General features: G+C 38.9%; 1 protein-coding gene across 1 annotated transcript in view; it reads left to right on the plus strand.

The window, feature by feature from the left end:
- Nucleotides 1-396: 396 nt before the first annotated feature.
- The window catches only part of GTF2B (general transcription factor IIB), a 23,819-nt gene continuing 8,639 nt past the window's right edge, over nucleotides 397-15,576 (plus strand). The window contains exons 1-3 of the mRNA XM_003784172.2: nucleotides 397-453; nucleotides 3,959-4,065; nucleotides 14,098-14,231. Coding sequence (XP_003784220.1) covers nucleotides 437-453; nucleotides 3,959-4,065; nucleotides 14,098-14,231 — 258 coding nt within the window. The 5' untranslated portion in view covers nucleotides 397-436. The remainder of the gene's footprint in view (nucleotides 454-3,958; nucleotides 4,066-14,097; nucleotides 14,232-15,576) is intronic.

The following is a 15,576-nucleotide window of genomic DNA, read 5'->3' on the forward strand; positions in this document are numbered from 1 at the left end:
AGTAAATGACTGGAGGGGTGGGAGTGGTGGAGAGGGTGAGAGAAGAAGGGGTGGTTAGACCTGGGGATGTGGGCTTTGCCCCCACCACGAAGCCAGGGTTTTCTTTTTGTTTTAACTCAGTCAGATGGGCAGTAGCTCTGGTGTTGGCTGTTTGCAGGGTTCCTTTCAGACTTTTCCCGGATAGTTACATTGATTGGCCCTGCATCATAGCAAATGACAATAACAGAGACACAACATAAGAAAAAGCAAAGCACGTGGCGTAGGAGATCTCACTATTCTTGGCCTTTCTCCCGACCCGTAGCCGCTCCCTGTTACGACTGCGTGGGTGACTCGCCTATAAAGGCCGTTCTCGCCGCGTCTTACCGCCACTAGCTCTTCCTGTTTTCAGCGTAGCTTTCTCTCGTAGCTTGTTGGTGGAACCGCAGTGAGTGCGAAGATGGCGTCTACCAGCCGGTTAGTATATCCTGCCGAGCCCGGCCAGCTGAGGGGAGGGCGGCGAGTGCCGAGGGTTCGTGTAAAGCAGAGCGTCCCGGACGGACGGGAGAAAAGCGGCGAGACGGGCTGGCCGGCCCGGACAAAGGCACTTGGAGACAGCAGAAGTGTCAGGGGGTGTCGCAGGGGATACCGAGCTGTCGGCGTTACTGCCTGGGTGTCCAAGGTCTTCTCTTCCATTCAGACACCACCCTGCGTGGGCCCCGGTGGGCTCCTGTTTCTCCTGCCCTTGGCCTCGCGTCTTTTACTAATATATTTACTTTTGTGTGTGTGTTAATTTTTTCGACACTGTTTTTTTTTTCCACCTACGGCCCGAACAGCCCAAGGTCCATAATTTTTCCTTTCCAAAGGGGAAAATAAAACCATTACTTCCAGGTTCCTATCCATATGACAGCTAGAAAGTTAGGAACGTCAGTGTTAGTAAACTGGATGGAAACTGGTTACCATCTCAGCGGCCCTCCAATGTGGAAGCTAGAGAGCACATCCGAATAGTTGATTAGTCCCCTGCCTAAGGCTGTCCTTCCAAATGTCTGAGTACTCCTAAAGAAAACCTTTCCTGTGGAAAATTAGTTATATATCTTGGGAAGTCGATCTTTAATATATATTTTAAAACGCATTCATGTCTACAGGAAATGTATGCAGTGCCCCGAGACACAACCTTTAATCTTATGACCTGCAAAATGCTTGCAGACCCTAATTATATCTTTCATTACCACCGTGAGGTAGATATTAGTATTTTTGCATAAGTACAAACTGAGTCATGTCAATGTTGCTATTTTAACAGTTGGCCTCTAGCTCCTACTGTATTGGAAGTTTCAAATTATTACTACAGCTTGTTGAGGGCAGCTCTGGCGCAGTTTTTATTCTCATTTATAGACTTGATGAATTTCACCAGCAAAAATCATATTCACAAAATAGTAAGCCCTTTCTGGTAACTATCAAGACTTACTATGGTGAGGAAAGAAAAAATTGGGGTTGGGGAAAACTTTCAAGTCAGTGACACTCTTGTTTACTTATTCTAACTCTGTGATTGAAAAATCAGTCATGCTGTATGGGGTGTGGTTGTGTCAGGTAAGTGACATAAGTTTCCTTATAAGTGAAATGGAAAACTAGGCTTCCTCAAATCACCCAAATACAACTTACATTGTCTCATGGCATTAGGTCTGAAAGGTAAATGTGGTTAGATTTTGGCCCAGCTTTTGCATATAATAAGAAATTTTATTTGTTAAAAAAGTTGCACTGGTTAAATAGTACATATAGTAAATTTACTGGATAAACTTTTTACCCTTTGTTTGCCTTTACTTTCTTTTTTGTTTTTAAAAAGTTGGAAGTAAATTTTTTTTTAGATACATCCAGCTCTTAGATACAGATGTTATGGTAGTTACTTCTCTCTTGCAAGTTTTTCTACCAGTGAGAAGAAAGAAAAGGTAAATGCGGTATTTCTAGCATTAGCACTTTTTCCTGAGGAAGATGTATGGTTACTAGCCTGTGAAACTGCCTAGTGTTCTGACAGAAGAGCACAAGTATTCTGAGTTCAAATCTAAGCTCATTAATTCAGGCAAGTCACTTTGCGCATAATTTTAAAAATGGAAATAAGGCTTCTCTTGCAGGATTGTTGTGGAGATTGAGAATAATACATATATGGCACTAAGCATGGTGGGTACAATAAATGATAAGCTATAAAATGGGGTTTGGGCTTATCTGACACCTTCAGTAGTCTGTATTGTTTTAATGTCCTTGTTGGTGGTTTTTGCCATTCCTTCACCATTCCTTCTTTTCATAACTACCTCCACCATTCCATTCATGAGGTTCCTCTTTTCTGTTTGTGGGTAATTTGATTAAAAGTTTACTACTTCAGCAGGATTGCATTTTATTTTGATAGGTGACGTATACAAATAGTTCTCGTTAACTTGACTACATAAATTTGGGGAACTATGGCTTACTTTGTCAGCTTTCCAGTGGCTACATTCTATATTAAGAATTTGAATTTTATTTGCTAGCATGAGAAAGTTTATCTAAAATCACAAATACTTCTTTACCTTGATTTTATAAGAACAGTTAATTTTATCTTTAAGATAGGTGTGATGGTCATAACTTTGCCTTCTACTATATTATTTCAAGTGGATTTTTAAAAGGAGCTTACTTGCTGTGAGACCAAGCTTTTTTTTTTTTTTTTTTTTTTTTGAGACAGAGCCTCAAGCTGTTGCCCTGGGTAGAGTGCCATGGCATCACAGCTCATAGCAACCTCCAACTCCTGGGCTTAAGAGATTCTTTTGCCTCAGCCTCCCAAGTAGCTGAGACTACAGGCGCCATTACAACCCCCGGCTATTTTTTGGTTGTAGTTGTTGTTTGGCAGGCCCAGGCTGGATTTGAACCCACCAGCTCTGGTATATGTGGCTGGTGCCCTAGCCGTTTGAGCTACAGGCACCTAGCTGAGACCAAGCTTTTATGATTGTGAGATCAATATGACCCCCCCAAATTACTAAATGTACATTAAATATCTTTGTTGCTTTTAAAGCTGGTTTTATCAGGTAATTCAAGATTAATGTGTCTTCTCAAAACTGTTTTATTCAGAATTACTGAACAAATTATTAATATCAAAAATAGATTTAAAAGTAGCTTTTGAAACCTTTTCTTTTCTTTTCTTTCTTTTTTTTTTTTTTGAGACAAGAGTCTCACTCTATTGTCCAGGCTAGAATGCCATGGAACCTCTGTCAGCCTAGCTCATAGCAACCTCAAACTCCTGGCTTCAAGCAATCCTCTAGCCTCACAACGCCCAGCTAATTTTTTCTTGTTTTTAGTAGAGATGGGGTCTTGCTCATGTTCAAGCTAGTCTCTAACTCTTGAGCTCAAGTGATCCTCCCATCTCAGACTCCTGGAGCATTAGGATTACATGTATAAGCCACTACACTGGCCTGAAACCATTTCTTGAATGCTAAAAAACTCAATTCTGGGCTAAGTAAAAACATTGGGTCTCTTAAGTTTAGCAGAGCCACGTCTATCATCTTTCATTTAAAACTGTTACTAAGGTACCAAGAAGTGGAAAAATACAGGCCTGAAATTGATTCTGATTAGAGAAATAAGTGGAAGAGGGAACAGACTGGATGGTTATATGTATATCAGCTTTTTTACAGTAGTGAGTCATTAATACACTGATCAAGATCTTTTAAAATTATAGTAACCTACACATTAAAAGAAAAAACCCTGTTTTTTATTATGTTTTGAAAACCTTACATATGTGTAAACCAGTTACTAATAAAAATAATTCCAATAGAATCTACCTACTAATGACTACCTAGAATTTAAAGTAACCGTAACTGGGATATTTACTTTAAAAGTTTAACTTGCATATGTTTTAAATGTACACATGAAAAAATGTTGGAAATCTTACCTTCTTCTCCTTCAGGAGACTACTTTGACACATCTTGGTTGGTGAATATAAAAATATAACTCTTTTTTCATTTAGTTTGGATGCTCTTCCAAGAGTCACATGTCCAAACCATCCAGATGCAATTTTAGTGGAGGACTACAGAGCTGGTGATATGATCTGTCCTGAGTGTGGCTTGGTTGTAGGTGAGTAGTTGTTATGGTTTTAATTTATTATTCAGGTACATTGCTTTTGCATGTTTTCTGAATTCATTTAATTAACACATTTTGACTTCTTTCCTCCACAAGTAATTTATACATATATATATATATATTTTTTTTTTTTTTGAGACAGTCTCATTTTGTTGCCCTCAGTAGAGTGCTGTGGCATCACAGCTCACAGCATCCTCAAACTCTTAGGCTTAAGTGATTCTCTTGCCTCAGCCTCCCAAGTAGCTGGGATGCCTGCCACAATGCTCAGCTCTGGCTCAGGCTGGTCTCAAACTCATGAGCTCAGGTAAGGTAATCCTTCTGCCTTGGCCTCCCAGATTTGCTAGGATAGAGGCATGAGCCACAGCACAGGGCCTTTTTTTTTTTTTCAAGGCAAACATAGAACAAAATTTATAAAGGAAGAGAAAGGTAGGTTTATAGTGCAAGAGCAAGATACAGGCTTACAGAGCCTTTTTCTTCTTTCAAACCAAAGGAAGTTAATTTTTTTTTAGTTTTGTTTTATTGACTTACTAGTATTGAATGCTAAAAAGTATTAAACCTTACATTTTGAGAAATTTAAAATAGAACCCTGTAGATCTTTTTATATAGCACTGTTTCTTTGTGATGTTGGTTCTTCTGACATATGCAAAATATGACTAACACTTATTTTTAAAATATATAGTATGTTCATTCACACATATTTTGGGTTAAGTGTATAGTCATATGTTTCACAAGTGAAAAATCCATTCATGAGCAAACAGGAGTGGGTGGAGAAGAGTCTATTAGCAAAGTTCTGTTCTGCTGAGCATATTAGCAAGCAAATTGAGAATATCTTAATTCAACATGACACTTCAAGAGTCTAAATATATAGATACAGATCACCTATATGTCATTGTCCTTTATCAGTTGTAAATTTAGATTGTTTTACACAGTCATGCATTACTTAATGATGGGGGTACATTCTGAGAAATGTTTTCATGACTGTATGAACATCATAGTGTACTCATAAAACGAAACTTAGATGGTAGAGCATACTACACACTACATGGTGGCCTAGCGCCCCTAGGCTACAAACCTGTATAGCATGTTACTGCAGTGAATGCCATAGGCATTTGTAACACAGTGGTGTTTGTGTATCTCAACATAAAAAAGGTACAGTAAAAATACAGTATGATAATCTCATGGGGCCACTGTCACACGTGGTCGATCATTGACCAAAATGCCATTAGATAGCACATGACTATATACGTAATTGAATTTGCATCATCTCAGTGGTTTAAGGACATGTGCTCTTTATTGCCAGGTCAAGTCAACCTTTATTATTTATGCCAAGAAAATGCGAAGAATCTTTGATCCACTAAGGAAATAACATTTGTGGTCTTTTTCACATTTGAGATACTGATTTTTCATAGAAATTTAAATCTAGGTAATAGTTCTAATAAATGATCATGATGTACACATTTTGTGCTTGCCATATGATTTTACATTGTATGAAATGTTTTAGATTATACCATATTTATTGAATAAGCATTTGAATAGCTTTTGGTTTTTATTTTTGGGGCAAGAGTCTCACTCTGTTGACCAGGCTAGTGTGCTATGGCATCAGCCTAGTTTACAGCAACCTCAAACTCCTGAGTTCAAGGCATCCCCTTGTCTCAGCCTCCTGAGTAGCTGGGACTACAGATGTCTACCACCATACCTGGCTAATTTTTCTATTTTTATTTTTATTTTTTTTTTGAGACAGAGCCTCAAGCTATCCCCCTGGGTAGAGTGCCATGGCATTACAGCTCACAGCAACCTCCAACTCCTGGGCTCAAGCGAGTCTCCTGCCTCCGCCTCCCAAGTAGCTGGGACTACAGGCGCCTGCCACAACACCTGGCCATTTTTTTGGTTGCAGCCATCATTGTTGTTTGGCGGGCCCAGGCTGGAGATTCGAACCCGCCACCTTAGGTGTATGTGGCTGACGCCTTAGCCGCTTGAGCCACAGGCGCCGAGCCAATTTTTCTATTTTTAGTAGAGACGGGGGTCTCACTCTTGGCTTAGGCTGGTCTCGAGGGATCCTACCAGCTAAGCCTTCCAGAGTGCTAGGATTACAGACATGAGTCACTGCACCTAACCTTTGGTTTCAGTAATGACCAGTTTTAGAAACTGAAACTCTTACAGAGTGTTTTTGGATAGTCCTGTATTTAATGTTTTAATTTGTGCTTGAAAATTAGAATAGCCCATTGTTACTAATGTTCCTTCGTATCAAACTAAAGGCTAGATACTGCCGAACTTTCATATTCACGGCCACACAGAACCCTTCCTATGTGAGTCAGCAACTAAGAGATCCCATTACTATCACCTGTTGTTGTTGTTGTTGTTGTTTGAGACAGTGTCTCACTTTGTCATCCTGGGTAGAATGCTGTGGCATCATAACTCACAGCAGCCTCAAACTCTTGGACTTGAGCAATCTTCTTGCTTCCGCCTCCTGAGTAGCTGGGACTATAGGCATGTACCACAACGACCAGCCAGTTTTTCTGTTTGTAGTATAGACGGGAGTCTCACTTTTGGTCAGGTTGGTCTCATACTCAGCAGTCCATCGTGAGCTCAAACTCTTAAACTCAGGCAGTCCATCTGCCTTGGCCTCCCAGAGTGCTAAGATTACAGGCATGAGCCACAACACCCAGCCTATTATCACCTTTTTAAATGAAATAATTTATAATACAAAAAACACATTAGTTTTTCTTCAGTCTCTAATAACACCTTTCTCATTATCTTTCAGATATCAAAACCAGTGCCACATGTTTTTAACTTTTCTTAAAGCAACATTATACTTCAGGAATCAATTTCTATTTCAGTTACATAACAAGCTACCCTAAAGTTTAGTGGATGATAACAACCATTTTATTTTGCTCAAGATTTTATGGGTTGGCAATTTGGGAAGGATTCATCTGGGCAGTTGGCATTGGCTGGCCCTGAAAGGTCACTTCTCCCTTTGCATGTTCAACTTGGATTTCTGGTGCCTCCATGCTCCTTGGCCTCCTCACATAGATCTGTCGTCCTCCAGAGCTTTTCCATAGTTGTCTAAGAGTAGTTGCTTTGCACACAGTAGTCAGTTTCCAAGAGAAATATCCTAAGAGCAAGTGTAAGAGAAAGTGGAAACTGGACGGGAGTGGTTAAGGGCAATGCCTAGAACTGGCACAGGATGGCTTCTGTATTCTACTGGTAAGAGCCATCATTAGGACCCATATAGATTGAGGGGGATGCAATAAATAGGCTCCACTTCAGTGTGAGGCTGATGTGGTCATATTGCAGAAGAACATGTGTGTGATTATTGCTGCCATCTTGAGAATATATAATTTGTCACACATTTGCTATCTTCTGTTTAATACTTTTTCTCCCCCATATTTAAGTAGCTGTGTAATACTTAGTCTGTCCTACAATTTTTTTTCAATTTTATGTGGCCATGGTTAATACTGTTTTTAATATTATTATTTAATATGTAATAGTTGCCTGATTGATTTTTTATTTGAATATGATTTTTATTTTCAACATACAAACTGTTAAGATTTGATATTAGTTATCTCATTTTATTGGTGATCCTTAAGATATAGATAGCAACTCTAAAACAGGGCCAATTTTTAAAGCAATGCTGTGGTGTTCCTACCATGAAACTAATTGGTTCTTGCAACACTTACGGTTTTTTTTTTTTTTTTTTTTTTTTTTTTTTTGCCACATCCTTTAGCGTGATCGTGTAATTTTAAAAGTTGAACACAAGGTGGCAGTATAATTATATTTAGATCATCAGTTCATAAATTTGGCCTTTTACATTGCCCATACATTGATATATAATCAGCAGTGTTGGGTTAGTAAGCTGTTACAGTAGTTGTTAAAACATGAAATTTGTCTATTATGATTTTTATAAATTAGTATTTTTTTTGGAGACAGAGTCTCACTATGTGGCCCTTGGTAGAGTGCTGTGGCATCACAGCTCACAGCAACCTCAAACTCTTGGGCTCAAGTGATTCTCTTGCGTTAGCCTCCCACGTAGCTGGGACTACAGGTGCCTGCCACAACACCTGGCTCTTTTTTATGCAGTTGTCGTTAGCTGGCCCAGGCTGAGTTTGAACCTGCCAGCCTGGGTGTATGTGGTTGGTACCCTACCCACTGAGCTACTAGCACCACCCTGTAAATTAGTATTTTACAATGAGGGGTTGTCTAAACCTAGTAGTAGCATTTCTAGTTAAAGCCAGTTTTTTGTGTGCCATTTAAAAATTCTTTTATTGTACTTAAAAGTAATATAAGCATGTACCCACTATTGGAAAATAGTTTAGATATATTTGAAACAGAAAATTTAGTTTGACCTCTCCCTCCTAAACTCATTTTGGATATTATTTATACCAGTGAATCTGGAGTATAAATGCATATGTGTACATTAAGAGTCAGCTGGGCAATGTGTTTTAAAAGATTCTAGGCTTCATTCCCAGATATACTGATGCAGGTAATACATTGGTAACATAGCGAGGAACACAAATCTGTACTACTTACTATACAATTTATCACATTGTTTGAGATCTTCTGTACTTCATGATTTTTCATCTTTGTCTTCATATTTTCTATGTCCCCAGACCTAAGCTGCAAACTCCTATAGGGTATATATTTCATAATCATGTGTCTCCCTTACTCCTAATAAAACGAGGATCAGTGGCTGTAGAACCCAGGCTCGGCTTTACCAGTTCCTAAGTTGTATGTAGTCTAGTTAAATAATTTCTTTCTTTTTTTTTTTTTTTTGAGATAGATTCTCTGTCACCCTGGGTAAAATGTTTGGGGTATCATAGCTCATAGCAGCGGGCATGAACAATCCTCTTGGCTCAGCATCCCCAATAGCTGGGACTATACTCATCTGCCAGCACACCCAACTGATTTTTCTGTTTTTAGTAAAGATGGGGTCTTGCCCTTGCTCGGGCTGGTCTCAAACTCCTGAGCTCAGGCAATCCATCCACCTTGGCCTCTCAGAGTGCTAGGATTACAGGTGTGAGTCGTCATGCCAGGCCATCAAGTTAAATAATTTTTTCAAGCTTAACATTTTTTCATCTGTAAAATAAATTTCCATTTCCTATTCTGCAAAGGCAGATACCATACATGTCAGAATTGTTAAGAATCAAAGGAAATTATGTGTATAATATAATTTTAGTATGAGATTTCACTGACAGATGTTTTGGAGATACAAGTGCTCTTTTATTCTTAACTTTGTAGAAAAAGGGTGATTCTAAGTCTATGATACCATTCTTCAAAGCATGTCAGTTGCAACACGTGTTTGAGTAATTACTGTGGGTGTGGCCAATATAATATTCACATGTTTTAAAGATTATTGAGTTGCTATCTTTAAATTAGCATTAACTGTGTTTCCTAAAAAGGAGAATCCAGGTTTAGTTTAATATGACCAACTTATATTTTTGAAGTAAGGCATATTTTTATTCACTTTGAATTATGGGATAGGCCTTCAGATGCAGGTTTCTTACCTGATGTAGAATTTTTAATTTAAAGATGGCAACATTTTCTTAAGCATCAGAAAATTACAAATTTTTAAGAGATTTCATTCAGGTAGCTTATTTCCATTTTACAGAGGTGGAAACTGAGACTCAGAGTGTTTAGATCATTATCTCATGACCCTCATCTAGTACGTGACAGGACCATTTAAATACAGGTTTGTAGGTGACACCCATTGCTCAGTGGTTAGGGCACTGGCCACATACACCAAGGCTGGCAGGTTCAAACCTGGCCTGGGCTAAACAACAGTAACAACTGCAACCAAAAAAAAAAAACTGGCACTGTGGTGGGCACCTGTAGTCCTAGCTATTTGGGAGGCTGAGGCAAGAGAATCACTTACGCTCAAGAGTTTGAGGTTGCTGTGGGCTATGACGCCATGGCACTCTACCCAGGGCTACAGCTTGAGACTCTGCTTCCTATCCCCCCAAAATAGCTCTGTAGCGCTTAAACAGCTTTGGTCTTTCTACCACAGGTCTCTGTTTAGCCATGTGCTTATTTGAGAGTGATAAAAGGTGAGATGCTGTAAGCAAATGCTAGAGCAACTCTCTGGATAGTGTGTGGAGGGAGGAGGGTAAATTAATACAACACAGTGTGGTAAAAGCTGTGACAGGTCTAAGCATGGTGAAAACACAAAGGAAGGAAAGGATGACTTCCTGGAGGAACTACTATTGAATTTATAATGAAGCACAGTCTTTAAGAATGAGTAGAAGTTTATGGAGGGCAATTCATGCCAAGTAGAGGGAAAAGGAAACCGGTGCTGTAGGATAGAGGACCTAAAAATAATAGTTCATGAATGACTTGAGTTTATTGTGGCCAAGGTTAGGCTGTGTCTTGGGCCAGAGCCTCAGGTGAGATGCTGCTGCTGCTGGAGGCCTGCTTGTATCTGAGGGAAAGATGTAATAGGTATTCTGGGATGGAACTGATATTGTATTGTACTTTAGAAACTGTTTTCCAAGTAGTAATTTAGGGTCTAAACATCAGGAATAAAGTAGACATTTTTGGGCTAGTCTGGGAAGTAAACCATCATTTGCTTTGTCTCTAGGAAATAATTCTGAGTTCCTTCTCAGCTTATATTAGGGGAACAAACTGTGACTTCAAGACTGGTGTTACTAATATTTCTTTATAAACAATCTCTTGATCAGAGTTCTCTTTAAAATTGTCTTTAATGCAGGATTTCCAATAAGAATGTATCATGACTCTTGCTGGGCACAGTGGCTAGTGTCTGTAATCCTAGCTACTTGAGAGGCTGAGGCGGGAGACCACATGAGCCTGAGAGTTTGAGGTTGCTGTGAGCTATGACGGCACACCACTCTAGCCTTGGGTGACAGAGTGAGACTGTCTAAAAAAAGAAAAAAAAGAAAAAAATCCTTTATGTATTCTGATTTTTTTTTCTGGTCTTGCCCTGTTTCTTGTTACTCGTGCACAGAATCTACTGGACTGTTTGTAGTTTCATGGTGTGCTTTGAGTTATTTTGGAAATTATATCTCTTACAAATACTGTTTCGAGCAGTTAAATAAAGAGGGAATGGTTCTTAGCACAAACCACAGACTCTTGGATGAATCATTTAGATCATTCCTACAGATGTGGAAAAATTACGTCACTACTCAGTGCTGGATTTCCTAGTTACAGTATACTACTTTTTTAATTCAACTTGTCTTATTAAAGGCAAACAATAAATGAAACTTACGATAAGGTACTTTGGGGCAAAGGAAAGTGCTGTCTAATGAAACATCTTCATTTGGCTAATACCTTTTTAGATTTCTAGAGAGACTTAAAAGATCTGGGCATACCTACCTGCCTTTTCATTTTTTCTGTTCTCTTAATACATTCATTTGTGTTAATGAAAATATTATAAATTAATGATGATGCATAGCTTTTTCTTAACTTACAATTTAGTTAAGTAACTCAGGTTTGAAGGCTACAACGATTTTTGGTTTTTACATGTTTGAGTCTGTGTTTTTTTGCTTGCTTGTTTTGCCAAATAGGAAAGTTAGATTCTCTATTCTCCTTTGAAAACATAGGCACGTGGAAACACCATGTTGTATCACTTTAAATGATGGATGTTATTAATGTGACTAAATATTGCCTAAAAATTGAGGTTGCTGTGGGCTGTGACGCCATGGCACTCTACCCAGGACTACAGCTTGAGACTCTGCTCCCCATCCCCCAAAAATAGGTCTGTAGAGCTTAAACAGCTTTGGTCTTTCTACCACAGGTCTCTGTTTAGCCATGTGCTTATTTGAGAGTGATGAAATTCTATTCTTATGTTTATGATATAAATTTAGTGAAAAGAGCTGATAATAAACAGGTACAATATGATCTAATTTTAATTTTTAAAAAGTGTATAAAATATTTATACATATAAAATGTAAAAGGCAGAAAGAACATATACCAAAATATTTATAGTGGCTGTCTCTGGTGTTGAGAATGTGGGTATTTTTTTTCCTTTCCATTCTATTTTTTTGGTGAGCAAATATTACTGTTTTCTAAAAGGAAGACGAATTAATTAATCTCTTTAGTGTGATCTCCTTTAGATGTGAGCTGGTTGATTAATATTGTAGTAAGGCTTCAATGCACGATAGATTTCCTTTTGATGCCTTTAGGTAAGTTTTGAAAATCTAATTTATATAATTAGAATTGCTTCCCAGGTTTAGTGATGTTTGTTATTAGGAGGAGGAAACAACTCCATCACAGTTTCATCCATCTAACCCAGCAGTTCTCACCCTGTGGGTCATGACCCCTTTTTAACAATGAAAATACATTGTGGCATTAGGAAGGTTGAGAACCACTGATTTAACCTTTTCCTCCTCCTGTTCGGCACCTGCTCAGCATGGTTTACTAAAACTGCCTTGTGCCTGATCACCCCAGTCTGCTTTCCGTGGCTGTTGTCCATGCAGATAGGGATGGCAGATGGGACCCTGCCTCCACTCTCAATCCCACTGTGACATGGACATACTGTGTGCATGTAGTCCAGGTGACATCTGGTTACTCTTAGGTGATCAGCTGTTTAAAGAAAAACAAAATTTGGGGGTGGTGCCTATGGCTCAAAGGAGTAGGGTGCTGGCCCCATATACCAGAGGTGGCGGGTTCAAACCCAGCCCCAGCCAAAAAAAAAAAAAGAAAAACAAAATTTTTCCAACAGGAATAACTCATTCATTCTGTTGTGCATTTGCCCGTTTTCTTTAAATATATGGCTCAGATCAGAATATGATCATTTTACTTCTGTTTATGAGCATTTTAATTAATGCACTATATAAAATAAGACTAAGCATGGACTACAATGGAGTTCCTTTCTTCTGTTCCCTCCATCCTCCTTTGCTGGTCTATTGACCAAATACCAGCAGTGGAACACTTGATACTTTTAAAGTCTTCTACGGAGATTAATGTTTTAAAACTGCTGCCTCTTACCACCCCCAACCAAAAAGGGAGAAACTTTCCGAATATCTGCCATATTTTTTATTTTCATATCAGTAAATAGCTAATATTGAGCACTCACTTAGAACTACTTTTTAAGTACCTTACATGCACTGTATTAGCTTATTTAACCACTATAGGCTTTAAAATGTGAAGTTAATGGAGGATTCTAAAGCTGAGGAAGTGAAGTGAGATAAAATGATTTGTATCAAATTGACCTTTAATTGACCTAAATTATGTATTTAGCTGCTGCCTCTTTGCTTAAAAAGAAGAGGAAGTGTGCATACCTGGCTTTGTTCTCACTAAGTCTAGACTTAAGTTTTGGCCAAAAATATTTTTCATCAGTTACTTTGAAAAATAAGCTTGGGCTTATTTTCTTACGGACATGCTTACAAAGCATTTCTTATGAAAACTTAGTGATTTTTTAATATGTGCATTAATGTCATTCTGAGAAGTGTTTTTCTCCCACATCTAGTGTAAATTCTGCGGAAAGTTTTGGTTCATTATTACTGTATTGGTTTATCTTTATATCACATATGAATGGCTCTGTTTTGCTTTTTTGAGACAGGGTATCACTCTGTTGTGCCAGGCCAGAGTACTGTGATGTCAGCCTAGATCACAGCAACCTCAAACACCTGGCTTCAGGGAATCCCCCTGCCTTAGCCTCCCAAATAGCTGGGGCTACCGGTGCTTGCCATCATGCATGACTAATTCTTTTATTTTTAGTAGAGACAGGGTCTCACTCTTGGTCTCAAACTCCTGAGCTCAAGATCCTCTTGCCTTGGCCTCCCATGATTACAGACGTGAGCCACTACCCTGGCCTATTTTGCTATTTTTGACTAATTCTTTTTTTTCTTCCAGGAGTTGGGATGTGATTAATCATAGAATAATGTCTAAAGAAGGTTATCAAACTGGGACTATAGTTAAAAGAATGCTTCAGGACAAATGTCTGAGACATGAAGTTTAAGCTGGGGCCTAGATGTCCATGTTGAGATTTCCTAGCCCTATGGAAGGCTTTAAACAGTGTTGGTAATGTAAGCCCTAAGTTGACAAGATGATTTAGATGTATGCTTATATTTTTAGGTGACCGGGTTATTGATGTTGGATCTGAATGGAGAACTTTTAGCAATGACAAAGCAACAAAAGATCCTTCTCGAGTTGGAGATTCTCAGAACCCTCTTCTGAGTGATGGAGATTTGTCTACCATGATTGGCAAGGTAATACATTGATTCAGCAGGAAGTACGAAATGCAGAGTAATCAAAGACCTGGGCGTTTGGGAACTTTGCAGCAGTATTTAATGGAAAATCTTGACCTGCACCAAGATTTGCTCTTAATTTCATTGTGGATAATGGCTGACTTTTGTGTGTTTCTTTCATCTTAAAGGGGAGACCATCAAATCAGAATTACAGAGTCCTTACATCCCTTTTTTTTTTTTTTTTTAAGAGACAATCTCATTTGTTGCCCTTGGTAGAGTGCTGTGGCATCATAGCTCACAGCAACCTCCAACTCTTGGGCTTAGGCAGTTCTCTTGCCTGAGCCTCCTGAGTAGCTGGGATCACAGTTATCCACCACAATGCCTTGCTATTTTTTGTTGCAATTTGGCTGGGGCTGGGTTTGAACCTGCCACGCTGGGTATATGGGGCGAGTGCCCTATTCACTGAGTCACAGGCGCCGCCACAGAGAGTCCTTATGTCTTACGCCCTTTTTTCCGTAAAGCCTACTTTGCACAAAAAAATGAATATAGTGAATGATCTTTATGAGTTAGTGTTGATATGTTCCTTGAATATTAAGAATGTCTTTTCTTGGCTGTGTGAGGTGGCTCATACCTGGAATCCTAGCACTCTAGGAGGCCAAGGTGAGAGGATTCCTTGAGCTCAAGAGTTCAAGACCAGCCTGAGAAAGAGTGAGACCCTGTCTCTACTAAAAATTGAAAAATTAGCCAGGTGTTGTGGTGGTTGCCTATAGTCCCAGCTGCTCGAGAGGCTGAGGGATGAGGATGGCTTGAACCCAGGAGTTTGAGGTTGCTGTGAACAAGGTTGACCCCTTGGTACTCTAGCCTGGGTAACAGAGTGAGACTCTCAAAAAAAAAAAACAAAAACATGATGACGACAACAACAGTGTCTTCTCTTTTTCCTCTATACCACCTAAGGTAAATGAGAGCTCATTATAACCTATGTTATATTATTAATGAATTTTTGACTTACCTAAGATTCATATTTTTCATCTGTAAAATGAAAATAATAGTACTTCTTAGAGATTTTGAGGGTATCATGAGAACATATGTAAAGTATTTATAATACAACATATATAGTGTACTGTGTGCTCAAAAAATGGAATGGTAGCTCCAGTTACTTAAGGCAGTAGCATAACTTTCTTGGCAACCTGGCTTTCTTTTTTGCTGTGTTATCTGAATTGGAAGTAATCGTGACAGAATTGGGAAGAACTAATCAAGGAAGTGTATACTATTTTTTAAGAAAGTATTATGGGGCTCGGCGCCTATAGCTCAACCGGCTAAGGCGCCAGCCACGTACACCTAAGGTGGCGGGTTCGAATCCCCAGCC

This window comes from Otolemur garnettii, unplaced genomic scaffold (assembly GCF_000181295.1).
Source record: "Otolemur garnettii isolate 467f Iridium unplaced genomic scaffold, OtoGar3 scaffold00010, whole genome shotgun sequence".
NCBI classification, from domain to species: Eukaryota; Metazoa; Chordata; class Mammalia; order Primates; family Galagidae; genus Otolemur; species Otolemur garnettii.